This window comes from Aegilops tauschii, chromosome 2 (genome assembly GCF_002575655.3).
Source record: "Aegilops tauschii subsp. strangulata cultivar AL8/78 chromosome 2, Aet v6.0, whole genome shotgun sequence".
Lineage (NCBI taxonomy): Eukaryota > Viridiplantae > Streptophyta > Magnoliopsida > Poales > Poaceae > Aegilops > Aegilops tauschii.
In genome coordinates, this window is record NC_053036.3 from 529,976,338 (window position 1) to 529,991,158 (window position 14,821).

General features: G+C 55.8%; 2 protein-coding genes across 2 annotated transcripts; one reads left to right on the forward strand and one right to left on the reverse strand.

Annotated features, from left to right (window-relative positions):
- The first annotated feature begins 3,427 nt into the window (after window positions 1–3,427).
- Window positions 3,428–3,994, forward strand: LOC109782723 (BTB/POZ and MATH domain-containing protein 4-like). Its single transcript, XM_020341341.1, has one exon. It carries the CDS (start codon window positions 3,428–3,430, stop codon window positions 3,992–3,994), a length of 567 nt encoding a protein of 188 aa, XP_020196930.1.
- Window positions 3,995–12,513: 8,519 nt separating this feature from the next.
- On the reverse strand, window positions 12,514–14,420 carry LOC109782721 (protein NRT1/ PTR FAMILY 8.2-like). Its single transcript, XM_020341339.2, has 2 exons — window positions 14,306–14,420; window positions 12,514–14,229 (listed from the first exon to the last, which is right to left on the reverse strand). Exons 1-2 carry the CDS (start codon window positions 14,418–14,420, stop codon window positions 12,584–12,586), a joined length of 1,761 nt encoding a protein of 586 aa, XP_020196928.1. The 3' UTR covers window positions 12,514–12,583.
- Window positions 14,421–14,821: the final 401 nt, after the last annotated feature.

A 14,821-nucleotide genomic window follows, 5' to 3' on the forward strand; every position in this document is an offset into this window, starting at 1 on the left:
GTCCGTGTTTTTGAAGCCGAAGGGCATAGAGGGGCGCCGAAAGGGGTGACGACGTCTTGAAATACCGCCACCATGACCAACACATCGACATGCTGGATGCTTTCTTGATCCCACCGACATGCGCGTTGAATGTTGCCCTTCACCGTGATGACTTCGCTAAGGTCTATCATCCTGAGCTCATGGTAGATCGTACTGGGACATTGCCATGAACTTGGCATAGCAAGGGCATCCTAGGAAGGAATGGAAGGAACCCAACAAATTGATGACCATGAAACACAGGGTCTCAGTCTTACAGGATCGGGAATGCTGGAAGTGATAGCTAGGTCGATCTGTCCCAGTGACATGGCATGTTTCCCAAGTATGATCCCATAGAAGGGCTCCGGTCGGCCTAAATCGAGAGCGAGGGATCTCCATCCTGTTCGGGTGTCAACATAGAGGATGTTGAAGCTGCTTCCCCTTTCCATCAACGCCTTGGTGAGCCGAACTCCAGTGATGAGGGGGTCGAGGGACAATGACAACTTGCTCGATAGGGGAACATGCCTCTGGTGATCGGCTGACCCAAAAGTGATTGGGACTCTGACTACTTTGGGAAGTGACGCGTGTCTGGTTTCCCCTACACAAACCTCACATGTCATGAGCTTTTTGTGGTGTCGGTCTTCATGGTTGCTCAAGCTGCCATGGATCAGGTAGCCACTAGATGGCCTCATCCACGCTTCCCTTGGAGGGACATCCGAGTCATCGTTGTCCCTGACTTGAATCTCCACGGGGGCGCCTCCAGTGGCGCACCTATGAAGAAGCGACATTCATTCGTGTTGTGTCAGTGCTGCGGGTCATGAAGGAAGCATACCTCAACTGAGACTTCTCTTTGAGGGGTGCCACTTCATAGGTTCGTGGCACCGTCGGTGTGCCTGGTGATCCTTGGCTCTTGGCTGAGGTGTTGAGCGGCCTGTCACTGAGTGGGCTCATCTCTCGAGATTCGCCATTGATGACGGGACGTGTGTCGAACCTGGCACATTGTCGAGTGGTTCATCACAGAGGTGCAACTAGCCGTAGTCGTCGGCGATGAAATACTTGCACCCCAAGCGGCCAACCTATCCCTTGGGGAAGGAGACATTGAGACCAGATCCCCTTGTCATATTGACGACGAGACACAAAGAGCCTTAGAAGAGGACGCCACTTGATGCAAAGACGCCAGACTTGAAAGTTGATGAAGCCATCTCGATCAGATCAACCAGATCCAACACATACACCCCTACCTGGCGCGCCAACTATCGTTGTTCTTAGACCGTCAGCACCGTCGAGTGACGAGAGATTTGTTCGGAGGGAGAGTGGTGAATCGAGATAGTAGCACACGCGACATGGAATTACTAAGGTCTGGGCCCTCCCCGAAGAGGAAACACCCTACTCATGCTATGGTGGTTGTATTGCTCGAGTGCAGTCGACGATCGGGAAGATCGCTAGAGAGAGGTTTTCTTGGACTACAAGTTCCTGGCCTCCGTCGTGGCTGAGGAAGAAGGGGGTAGGTGGAAACCCTATCACTGGCTCTAGAATGTGTTAGATCCTTCTGGAAGGGCCCTAGATCGCCTTACATACTTGGTCGAGCTAGTGTTACATGGCTCGGGCCAGACTAGAGGTTGGTTCATTCCGTTGAGCTGAGCTGGACCATGTCGTGTGCTGATGAAGTGCGTTGCCTTGGTTCCTAAGCAGATATAATGTCTAGCTGGCGCCTAGGCCCGAGTGGGTGACTCGGTGCACTCGGAGCTGACGTGGCCGTCTCTATCTTGGCTCGCAGCATCCGGGTGTCATATCCTCGCCAGGCCACGTGCGCCCTAGGTGGTAGGGTGTGCCGAACCTGGCGCCCCTCTTAGGGTTGCTCTTTTGCAGGCCCTCATGATTTGCTTGGAAAACCGTCCTTCAATTTTTCCAGATTCTTTTAGAAAGTTCCTAAAGTGTAATTCACAAAAAATGCTTTTCTAGCAGTAATAGTAGGCTAGTCATCAAAACTAAAAATAATTCATTAAATAACAACAAAATATCCAATTAAGCTTCAAAATGAACCGTGTACAACATATCGATGATCACATACAACATGTGACACTACCTTTTTGGATGGCATACATCCTTATTGGCCCACATTTTCTGAAGACAATTACCAATACACAAGAGAACATTGACCTTTATCTAAATAATTACAAAAACTAGCGAGAAAGGATGATGTTGAGAAAGCTTTTGTTGTTCTCCAAGTTTGATTTGCAATTGTTCGAGGACCAACAAGATTAGGATACTCGCAATGCATTACATCTTAGAGTATATCATATGCAATGCAATTGCCTGGCGTCAAGACTTTTTAAATCCAAAACCTTGTAGTGGTAGATTAGGAGATTCCACCTTCTACGATCTGCGAAGCAAATCTCCGCCTTGGAGAAGAAAATGTTGATAAGAGTCTGTAGAAACTTCAAAGACCACGAAAGCAGGTCGAATTTATATGGATCCGCCTGAAACCTAAACCAACCGGATCCCTGAGGACCCGCCGGAGACACGACTCCACATGCCCTTCATCGGCGATAAACAGAACAATGTAACTGGAAAGAGCGAGAGAACATTATTGGGGCAAAGCCGTCGCCTCGTTGACCCAAACCAAACACGATGACTCCCTAAAAAAGCAAGAAAAAAGAATCACCCATGTTGTTGCATGCCAGGTCCGAGATTGATGTGGAGATTGCCGCCAGATCATGCGCCGACGCTCTCTTCTTTGATGACCTAGCTAGGTCAGGTCTTCGTTGAAGATCGCCGCACTGCAGCACCAACGTCGCCGTCGAACATTGCTTGCCGAAGACCGCAACTTGGCCACACATCTCGGTCGCTGACCCATAGCAGGCCTCCGCGATCAGCAGCCTCCTTGCTGCCGTCGCACAGGCTTTGCCCGGCGGCACACCCTGGCAGCGGCGAGAGGGGAAGGTGATGGAGTGGTGGCTAGGGTTTAGTCGCCCGCCTGGAGCCTCTCTTGCGAAAACTTTTCAAGCTTGCGTTTGTTTCGAGCCGTTTGCGAAATTGAGAAATTCTCAGGTGACTGAGAATTAGTAGTTCCGGCAACAAAAAATATCTGACTGATAATTAGAAATTCTCATGTCAGAGTCGCCGGCGAGAGCCAAACAAAGCGCCAACTGCAGAAGAAAACTGAAGAGACGCCGCGCTCATTAGAAGAACCTTTTGGCTTCGCCCCCTCCTCGTCGCTGGCGATTCGTATGCTAAGCATGAATGCGCCGGCCACACACAAAATTGATACACGTATGCGTCTCCTTAATCGCCGGACGCTGGTGCGATCGAGTAAATGCAGCAGCGGCCATCGTCGTGTATAAGAACCTCACGAGCGCAACACTAGTCCGGCGCGCTCCATCTCCCATTGCTGTAACCTGATATCCGCTCCATGTCCAACTCGCGCGCGTCCTCCCACGGTGCCAGCGGCGGCGTGGCGGTAACGCCGTCGATGTCCGCGTCGGCCATCGTCGCCAAGGGGGCGACCGGGTCGCACGTCCTCAAGATCGACGGCTACTCCCGCATGAAGGGACTCTACATTGGCAAATTCATTACGTCGAGGTCGTTCCAAGTCGGAGGCCATCGCTGGTGCCTGCGATACTACCCCAACAGTCGAGACTTCGTACGATACGCCGGCTGGATATCGATCGTACTCTGTCTTGATCCCAGCGAGGTCGGTGAAGTCACGGCAGAGTACAAGATCAGCTTGCTCGACAAAAAAGGCCGCCCAGTGCCACGCTTCGTCCGGGAAAGCAAAACCTTGACATTCTCCGGGAAGCAAGAGCCACATATCACCGATTCCTACCACCTCATCACTAAGGCAGAACTGGGGAGTCTACCTTACCTGAAGGATGATGCTTTCAGCGTGAGGTGCGATATCACCGTGGTGATGGGGATCGTCACGGAGGACCTTGTGGTTCCCGCCGTCGAGCGTGGTATCAAGAAAAAGACCTTCTAATAAGCGCCTGCTTGCTGCTCGGTCGCCCGACGAGTAGCCCACCTGCGTGCCCTCGCCAACGGTGGTAGCTTCCCACCATCATCTCGCGCTATCGTTGCTGTTTTGGTGGAGTATTAGAGCATCTCCGGCCATGCCTCCAACAGACCTTCTCCAGACGTTTTTGCCGCGCCGGTGCCGAAAAACCGGCCCAGTCGCGCCTCCAGAAGCCCGTTTTTCGCCGGCTCGGACCGAAACTGGTGCCGGCGGACCCAGGCCGAACCCGGCGCCCTAGGGGGCGCCTGGGGCACCGGCACAAGCGAAAAGGGCGCGTGGGTCCGTCCTGTCGGCGAGTCGAGCGCCTCTTCCCACCGTTTCTTCCCGCTTTTTCCCCACTTCTCTCCCATTCTCTCCCTTCCTCCCGCCAATCTCCCTCCCGCTCGCCTACCAGCCGGCCGCCATGCCACCGAAGAAGTACGTCGTCCCCCGCGCCGCGGCAACCGCGACCGGCTCCGTCGCCCAGCCGAAGCAGAGGAAGCCGAGGGCGCCGCCGTCCAAGCCACCGAGCATGTCAAACGCCGACTGGAGGGTGGAAGTTCAGCGGCGGGAGGCTGTCACCGCCGACTGGAGGAACAGGGCGATCGCCAAGAAGGCCCGTGACAACGCGGCGCGTGCGGTTGCGGCTTCGGAAGCCGAGGCCGAGGCGACTCACGTGGGGATGATGAATCCATCCGGCAGCCACGCCCAGTACGCGCCCTGGGGCCAGCAAGGCGTCGGGTCTCCGTCGCCGCAGCCATGGGGATCGCCCTTGCCGGGCTATGCCGACGGGGACGCGCACGGTGGGTTCAACCCCAACGTCACCTTCCCTCATGGACACCCGGCCCAGCGCACACCCTCGCCTGCCTTCGCCGGCGTGCAGTACCCTCCATACAACTACTCGCCGCCCGCCTACGCGTCCTCCCCGACGCCACCTTTCCGCCGTGGCACGCTTCCCTTCTCGCACCTCGGCGACACCGACGAGACCGAGGCCGACATGGAGAACATCATCGCGACCGGCTCGACCGCGGCTGCCGCGTCTCCCGGGTTCGTCACCCCGGACGACACGGTGGATCTCAGCGGCGTCATGGACGGTGAGCTCGGCTACGTCTAAGGCGAGGAGGAGTAGGAGGAGCAGGAGGAGGAGGAGGAGGAGGAGCAGGCGACTGTTCCGGCGAGGAGGCGCAAGAAGAAGAAGCGGGCGGCTAGGTCCGGCGAGCCGCGCATCAAGTGGGCATCCAAGGAGGAGGAATGCCTCGCCGAAGCATGGAAAATCGTCTGCCTCGACCCGACCACCGGCACGAACCAGAGCATCGAGACGTACTGGGAGCGCATCAAGGCCGAGTTCGACGAGCGCAAACTCGTCGACCCCTACTTTAAAGGCGTCTACATGCAGCGCGGGGCGAAGGCGATGGCGAACCATTGGGGGTGTATCCAGGGGGCGTGCAACAAATGGCATGGGATCGTCGAGGAGGTCGCGGCTCGCCCGGAGAGCGGCGCCAGCGTTGAGGATTAGGTATGGCACGCCGGTCTTCTGCCTCTCTTCGCCGTGTGCGCCCGCCAACTGTTTGTTCCTCCGCGCAATTGCTGCGCATGTTCGCCTTGTATCGGCAGGGCAACAACGACGCCGAGTTCAAGTACCTCCACGTTTACAAGCGCATTGACACGTACGAGAAGTGGGCGGAAGTCCGACGCACCCTCGACAAGGCCAAGAAGACATACAAGCCGGACGCGCCGACTCCGGGCGCGTCAGTGGGGCGGGCGGACGGCAACAAAGGGGCCAAGAAGGGGAAACACGCCGACGCGACTACCGCGCGAGTGCAGGAGTCCATCGAGCATTGCCTCGCCAACGCACAGGCCCGGGCCGTCCTGCGTGAAGAGAAAACCGCGGCGCGGTGGTCGTCGTTGATGACGAACAACGCTATCAAGCTCGACCTGCTCCGGACCAACGTCGCCGCGAAGAAGAGGAACACCGACCTGACTTTTCTGATGGGCGGGGCGGACATGCTCCAGAGCACCGACGAGAAGCTCAAGGCGTGATACATGGCGGAGCGCGGCCTCATCCTGAACCAGCTGCCGACGACGGCGACGCCAACTCCCGCGCCCACGCCCACGCCGACGCCAAGCCCGAGTGATGACGCCTCCACGACGCCCAACAGCACCGAAGCCGCGCCGACACTGCCCAGCACCGAAGCAGCTCCGACACTGCCGAGCCCGCGCACGCCGACTCCACCGACGCATGAGGCCGACCCCGCCGAGTGATGCGTTGCGCACGCGAACTTGTGGCACTCTATTTTTTGTACGCCAGACTACATCCGATCGCCGAACTGTGACTTGTGATCGCCGGACTTGTGACGTCTTTTGTGATGAGCGGGAACGACCAAGTTCGAATTTTCCGCATCCTGGGGGCGTGACTGGGAGCTAGGTCGCCCCCAGGGGCCGAGCTAGCGCCGGTTCGTCCCCAGGCCGCTCTTTTTAGGCGCCCTGGGGGGCCGAATGGCTGGAGATGCTCTTACTATAGTCTACTGCAGAGTCTTGTGTGCCAATGTTGTTCTGAACATGTGAACATCAAATGATTTGGATGCTGGATCTTGCCATGTTCTATGAGTACTCAACTACATTAGTCAATGGAATAAACAGATGAAAAAGTTTATTATTATAGTCGTTCAAATATTAGTTAAATTTAGTCTTGGTTGCTAAACTTGAAGACGGCACCAAAACTTGCCAGATTTTGTCCCTTGCTGGACTCCAAGGGGGTTTAATGAATGACATGACGGTGTTTTGGCACGACAGCAAACTCAATCAACACAAGAATTACATAGAAAAGATCAAGAAAAGTAACGGACAAGGGAAAGTTATTTAAAAATTATTAAGTGTTCAAAACCCCAAACCTATAGGAAAATTATTGAATATTTCAGATTTTTTGAAGTGGGAAATAGGAAAAAGAAGCAAGACATGCATGACAAATAATAACTATAACTATAATGTGTGCTCTGATTTTTTTTATAAGTTTTTCCATTTATATTAGTAACCTATTAAAGAACTAAAATTCTATGCATGACTTGCAAACTCATATGCAGGGGGTACTCCAATTTGAGGTAACAGATCTTTCTGTTTGTATATTAGACGATGCGCTCCCGACCCCTCCCGCGTCGCCCCCGCGAGGCGACGGGGAGGGCGACCAGATCCTTCGAGCGCCCCCTCCTCCTCCTCTTCCCCTGCTCCGCCGCCGCCAGAGGGCAGCCGGGCATAGCCCGGCCGGTGCCGACGGCGGCAGGGCGCTGGCGTCCTCTTGCTCGAGGGGGCTGCGCGGGCATGCTTCTTCGGGCCGGAGCGTCGCGCAGCGGTGGGCGTGACGGCGCGACGTTGTGCGGGTGTGGCGGCTCCGCGTTCTGGTGGCGCCGGCACGCTGGTGCAGCCTGCGTGGCGGGCACTGTCGACGGCGGGGCGTGCCCATGCTGCAACGGCCAGATCTGGCCGCCGGGCGGCGCGGGCTGTGGCGGCGTGGGCTGGAGGCCGTCGTCCTGCTGGCTGGCGGCAGCGGCGGCTGAAGGCGGCGGCGGATCCTGCTCAAGGTGCGGCCTTTGTGGCTGCGGTGGGCGGCGGATCTGACGCGGCGGCGGCGGTGCTGGTGGTTGCGGGCGAGCCGGGTTCCGGCCAGATCCGGCTGGATTTGTCGCCGGGGACCCGGCTGGTGGCGCAGGGCGGTGGCCGGAGCTCGTCCTGGTCGCGGATTCGGGAGGGGACGGCAGCGGTTGCCGACCTGCTCCTTGGATCTGGCACAGGGCCGTCGGCGGGGGGCTCGGAGCAGTCCCTCGGGGGCCCATGGCGGTGGTCTGGGTCGTTTCACGGCGGCGGCTGGACTTCTTCGGCGTCTGCCTGTCGGTGAGCGCCTTTGACGACCTTCGATTCCTCTCCCCGTCGTTCAGGCGCTACCTTCATCAAAGGGTTGGCCCTCTCCCAGCGGCGCCCATCGCTCGTCTCGCGCCCGGTGACAGGACCGAGCTCGTCTCGCGCCCGGCTGCAGGACCGAACTCGTCTCGCGCTCGGCAACAGGACCGAGCCCGTCTCGCGCCCGGCAGCAGGATCTGACTCGTCTCGCGCCCGGCAGCAGGACCGAGCTCGTCTCGCGCCCGGTAGCAGGACGGGTCGATGGTGGCCAGGTTTGGCCGGACTTCGGGTCTCGACGCTGGGGACTACTCAGGAGTGCGAAAGGCGGTTCCTTTCCATTCGTCTCTTTGGTTGGGGTAGCGGTGGGTGGCGGGTGAGGTGGCGTCAAGGTCATGGATTCTAGAGCGGCGACCCTGGTGGTGGTGTCGCGGTGCTCCTGGCAAAGCCCGTGACTTGGTGCTGCCTGGTGGCCATGGCCGTGTGGGCAGCGTGGTAGCCAGGGTGCGGCGTTCGGTGGCGGTGAATATTGGTCGGGGTGAAAACCTGTTCTATCTTCGGACTGACCGGCGACGGCGAAGCTCGTTCCGCGTCGCCGTGACTCTCGCTGCCCGGCGTGTTGCTCTGGGGGAAACTCTGATCCTTGGGTCGGGCGGTGGCGGCGCTTCGGTGTCGTAACCTTCCTGTTGGCACCGCCTTGGAGCCCACGGAGCGTCGTATGTAGCTTCTTCTCTTCGCGGTGGCGTGTTCACGGTTGAGGCCCCGGTGGCTCTTGTAGTGCTAGGGGTGGTGTTGCTGCGCTTAGCGCGTATGTATATCCTGCCTTGGGTGTGTGCGTGTGTGTTGGTGGCGTGTGTTGTACTGAGTTGTTGGTGATCTGTGCTTTATATATAAAACGGGGCGAAAGCCTTTTTCGGTATATTAGACGATGCCGTTTGCCTTTTTGTTTGAAAATGAGGTTTATCCCCTTGGTCTCTTTATCATTGTGATGCATACATCCATCGTTATTGAGGTTGATGCAAGACAACAAGGCCAAGGTCATCAACAAGCATACCACATAGCATAGTAAACTATGACATAATGATTAAAAGATGTGAACTAAACACATATAACTACGTTTACTTATTTCACAACAACACCTTTAAGAAGGGATACCCGCCCTCACGTTAAGGATTTTTCTGCATGGTAATCAAGGCCTTCCCTTGCCGCGCCATGACGATCGTCGACTCTGAATCGTCATGCACAAAATCCTTCCCATGGTGCAGACTTGATCGTCACCCCAAAATTTACTCTAATGACAGCAGATAAAAAAGAATACGTCATTATAATAGACAGTTGATTAGGGATAAGAAGGGATGATCTCTTCCTGGTCAAGCAAAGGCAAGCAAGCCAGCACAATAGACCATCAACTCAAACACAAACCACCTTCTCCTTCTGGTCGGAGCTACAGGAGCACACAGCACAATGCTCACCCAAACAAAGAAGGTGATCACTCTATTCCTTTTCTTCAGATTGAAATGTTCTACAATATGGATAATCAAATTCTCCTTTAACATATTGCTGAATCATTCTATGACCATGAGTTTTCTATCATGACCATGATGAACTACTACATAGAACTCTCGTGGCTAATTCAATAACATATTACTGCAGTACTAATAGGTGAAGAAACACTGAACAATATGCCAAAAAACATGGCGCTTGAAGGTGAATTTCAGTTAAAAGTCCAGTTGAGACCTCTTCTTGCCGCCGCCGCTGGTTCTTGGCTGTTGGTTATAGCAGATGTTTCTGCCCTGGGTGTGTGTTCATCCGGAAATCAAGATCCACCGAGACAGAGAAGCGGAGTGGAGGGACGATTAGAGGCCACCGGTCCTGTAAACCCTAGCACGTGGAGGATCCAGGGAGAGGAAGGAGGGGAGTCACCGCCGCAGGGCAAGGGGAGGGGTCGACCTCGAGCTGCACATCGCCGGAAGGGGGCGGGAGAAGGGTTTCGTCCGGTGGTCAGGGAACAATCTTTCGACGAAGGCCCATGTTCAGGCCCGGTAGCACTGGAAATGTGCTCTCTCAAGCCTTGGACGCTGGGGTAGTCCCACCTCGGAACATTACAAGCACTACGACCAGTTTATATATATATGAAGAAAGTATAATTTTCCCTCTCAAATCCTCCTTAATGGATCAATAAACCCCTCAACTTCAAAACCGGATTATTTTCCCCCTAAACTTTGCAAAACCGTATAAATCTCACCCTAGGTGGTTTTGGAGAGAATTGAAAGTGGTTTTGCTTCTATTTTCTCTCTTCTTACTTTTCACGTGGGTAGTACGTACGCACCAGATGTCGGAGGCCACGCGGTTCATGCCTTGCCGCGAGTTGACTCCCTTGACGAAGACGAGCACTTCGCCACTCGGCGCTCGACCTCCTCGCCGTCCTGGGCGTCCCTGCCGCCTGAAATGATGATGACCGGGCGCCGGCTGGCTGGTCGGATCGACTGATTAATCTCATGTCATGATCTGAGTTTGGCATCGGTGGTAGTACGTAGTATGTTTCTTCTTCTTTGATAGACTAGTAATAGGATGGTTCGAGGACCGGATTAACTGGTTGGCAACGGAAATCACTGTAAAGAACTTACACGGTGCGTCATTGTGTATGAAATTTTGGTTTGGTCAATAGATGCGCCCTTCTGCCATGTGGAATCGAGGCCTGTGCATACGGCGCCGCTGACATTTTCAAGGGCCTTGTACGCCAGGGACACATGTCGTCGGTCTATCCATACCGGTCATGCATCCGCGCCGGCAATAAGCAGTTTGCCGGCCCAGCTGCACGCGCGCCGGCGACACGCCTGTCGCGCGCTCATTGCCGGCCGTGGCCATCACCATGTCTCTCGCAGCAGTCCTCTGCTTCAGCCGCCTCGACCCCGCGGGGCTGCTCGTCGCGGCCGCGCGCTGCAGCTCGTCCCGCCACGTCGGCTGTACGCCCGCCTCTTCGCCGTCCGCGGACTACTGCGTCCGCCACGCCGGCGGCCGGCCGAAATTCACGATCTTTGCTGCCAGAGACTGAGGTCGTGCTTCTCCCGGACTGGCAGGTGCTCGTACTGCACTGCCCCAGGGCTGCCGCAGAAAACGCCGACGGATATCGTCGGTGTGCGCGCGCTCGGGAAGCTGCCGGCGTTTGGGCGCCGCTCGTACTCCTGCACGCAGGCAGAGGCGGGTCCGCGCGCCGTGGCTCGTGATCTCCTCCCCGACCTCGTAGTTGAAGGTTAGTACTGCCACCGTGGCGGCCGGTCATCGGAGATTATGAGGTGGAGCGGACAGCCGACAAGAAGCGTCACGAGACGGCCTAGGCTAAGGCGGCCGCCAAGCTCTTCGAGCTTGACCCAGACGGGAGGCCGCGCATGGTGGAGGGCCGCGTGGAGCAAATGGACGACCTCGCGGGCACCGCGTCATGCGGCCTGGGGCTCACCGGCCAGACCCCGCCGAAGAGGAGGATGATTGATGGGGGAAACTCATCGGAGTTGACTTTTATATGTCCAGTTAGCATCAATAACTCAAAACCACCTTAAATCATGTCCAATACCACCTTGGGGCTTGATTGATCCGGTATAACAGATTTGAGGGGGTGATTAATCCGGCTTTGGAATTGAGGGGGGATTTGAACCAATTATAGAGATTTGAGGGGGAAAACTATACTTTCTTCTATATATATCGAAGCTTCGCAGAGTGCTCGCCGAGTTCGGTGGCGCGAACTTGTAACCCAGATGATGAGGGGGCAATTGACAGTCATTGCTGGCCCGGTCGTGTCGGCCCACAGCCCAATTACATGTGGGGAGCAGGCTTCTGGGCCCGGTCGTGTCGGCCCCTAGCCCAATTACAAGTGGGGAGAAGCTGACTGCATTTTTTATATTTTATATTTCTTTTTTTCTGATTCCTGTTTATTTATATTTTTTTATACTTACTCTGCTCAGATTTCTGTAATACATTCTTTATTTATAAATCTTATATGATTCGTGTATATATTCATGTCTAAATATTATATTTTTATACTTACTCTGCCCGGACGAGACGGACACCGACCGGCTTAAATAGCCGCGCAGGCGCATGGCGGCAAGCTTCTTGTTGTTGTGTAGGTCTATCAATTCTTGTTGCGTAAGTCAGATAAGTTGACACTCGACTGCATTTCATTAACTGATGATTGTTCGTCGAGTGTCAGGTTTGTCTCATTCATGTACGTTGATATCCCTACTACAGTAACAGTAGATTTTTTATTTTGTTTATCGTTTTTTTTTGACAAATTGTGATTCATAAAAAGCAGTACATACATGAATGTTTCCCTTGTGAAGGAGATAGACCCTGACTATAAATCTTTTATGTAACATAGAAGATTCATACTAACTCGTCACGCGGCGAGGTGGGACTAATATAGGTGTGAAAACCTAAGTATGAGCAATTTTCGGTGTGTTTTGACAGCTCAGCCGACCCAAGACGGATGGGATGATCGTCATGCATGGCGCTGCATGTAGTAGATGTTTTAAAAATAGGGTATATGGTTATAAATGATAAATTTTGAGGCCCGTCCGGTTTTGAGGGCCCAAATTTGTAACTTGCGGCTGTAGATGCTCTTAATGTGCTTGCTTTGAATCTATTTTGTTCTGTCTCCTGGTTCAATCACACACATTCAGGTCGATCACTCACTGGTCATGTGCCATGTGGATCATCACCTCCTTCAATGGCATCCGGGTTGTATTCGGCTTCGGCGGTCCTCTTGTAGGAATACCAGTTGGCGATGGGCAGGTAGATAGCAAAGTTGACAACGCTGAGCACGGTCATTAGCCAGAAGAAGTAGTCGAGGTGGCCGACGTTGAGGTTCTTGTCCGGGATCCACCCTTGCTTTCCACCCGTCGTCGTCACCTTCTTCACCACCGTCACCAGCAGCGTGCTCACGTAGCTCCCCAGTGCTACCGCCGTCAGCGATAGCGCCATGCACATGCTCCTCATGGCGTCCGGCGCCTGGTCGTAGAAGAAATCCAGCTGCCCCACGAAGACGAACACCTCGGCGGCGCCGACGATGAAGTACTGCGGCACCTGCCAGAAGATGGAGATGGGCACGATGTCCTCCTCCCCGTACAGCCCGAGCCGCGCGACCGTGCGGAGGCGGAAAAGCTCGAGCACGCCGGCGGCGACCATGGAGAAGATCGAGACGACGAGGCCGACACCCATGCGCTGGAGCTGCGTGAAGCCGCGGGGGTGGCCGGTGACGGAGCGGACGGCCGGGACGAGGAGGCGGTCGTACACGGGCACCCAGAAGATGACGCTGAGGGTGTCGAAGGTAGAGAGCGAGGCAGAGGGGATGGAGAAGTGGGCGCCCATGCGCTTGTCGAGGGTGTTTCCCTGGAACACGAACACGGTGTTCATCTGCCCGTACACCGCCGCGAAGACGATGCCGCTCGCCCAGATGGGCAGCAGCCGCACCACGCTCTTGAGCTCCTCCACCTGCGTCACCGTGCACAGCCTCCACGCCGATGGCGCCGTCGCAGTCCTGTCCGCCGGCGTCTCCACGGCCGCCTTGTCGAGGAACCTGAACTGCTCGGTGTGCTCCAGCTTGCGGCTCCCCTCGATGCCGGACTCCCTCTCCGTCGTCTCGTACAGCGCCGACCCGTCGACGGGGACGCTCAGCTTGCGCGTGGCCGCGACGAGCACCTGCGCGATGCGGGTGAGCGGGCTGCCGCCGGGGCGCTGGTGGCGGTAGAGCGGCGTGCCGACGAAGAAGCTGCCGACGGCGATGGCCATGACGACGGCGGGGATGCCGAAGCCCCAGCCCCAGCCGTAGCGCACCTGCACATTCACCAGCACGGACGACGCCACCAGCGCGCCGATGTTGATGGACAAGTAGAACCAGTTGAAGAAGGAGCTCTTGCTCCGCCGCTCGCTCTCGTCGTGCTCGTCGAACTGGTCAGCTCCGAACGAGGACACGCAGGGCTTGATCCCGCCCGTGCCCAGAGCGACGAGGTACAGACCGACGAACACCGCCGCCGTCTGCCCCGCCGTCGGGTTACACACCCCCTTGGCCGCGCACGTCGGCACCAGCCCTTTCACCGACGCCGCAACCGTCAGGAGGCCCAGACCGATGACGTAGATGATCACGAAGGAGGCGATGGTCCAGAAGCGGCCGAGGTAGGCGTCGGCGAGGAAGGCGCCGATGAGGGGGGCGGCATAGCAGGTTCCCGTCCAGTTGCTGACGGTGTTGGCGGCGTCGCTCTTGTTCATGCCCATGTTGTCCAGCATGAAGTTGCTCAGGTTGGCGCTCATGCCGTAGTACGCCAGCCGCTCGCAGCATTCGTTAGCTGCAATTCATCGATCAATGCCATGGCTGGCTCAAAGAGCAGGGCAACAATGGAGTCGTCGTTTGTATGCACGTACCGAGGATGTAGGGGCAGGCGCGCCAGTTGCCGGTGTTGCTCTTGACGGCCTGGTTGCCCTTGATGTCCACGGTGCCATCTTGGGTGTAGATCGTGTCTGCACCAACCTCCCCCATTGCCACCTGCTATTTTTTGCTGCTCAGACCTCAGAAGAGCAACTTTTGTAATGGGCAAGACAAACAAGATGGTTTGAAATTTTGAATGGCATCGAAGGTTTATATATCCAGATCAAATGAGAAATTACAAAAGAAATGAAATCAGCCAGGCTAAAACTCTTCGCAAGCTGACAATCGAAATTTGTTGGAATTAACCACGACTGTGTGTCCGGCTCGATCGTACCAGTAACAGTCACCGAGTAGCTAGCTTTTATCGATCGGCCGGCGGAAACTCTCACGCGAAAGGCACATGTAGAGAGGATTTTCTAGGGGAGCCAGTTTTTACTGGATATGCGTCTGCCGCATGATGACGCTAGGAGATTCATGTTATATTCGGCCAGTCAACAGAATCCATACGCTAC

Excerpts from the sequence above, each read along its gene's own strand:
- LOC109782723 (XM_020341341.1), top strand. The coding sequence starts at position 3,428 with ATGTCCAACTCGCGCGCGTCCTCCCACGGTGCCAGCGGCGGCGTGGCG.
- LOC109782721 (XM_020341339.2), bottom strand. The coding sequence starts at position 14,420 with ATGGGGGAGGTTGGTGCAGACACGATCTACACCCAAGATGGCACCGTG. Across the intron at positions 14,230-14,305 it reads CGCCTGCCCCTACATCCTCG|CTAACGAATGCTGCGAGCGG; the intron begins GTACGTGCATAC and ends GATGAATTGCAG.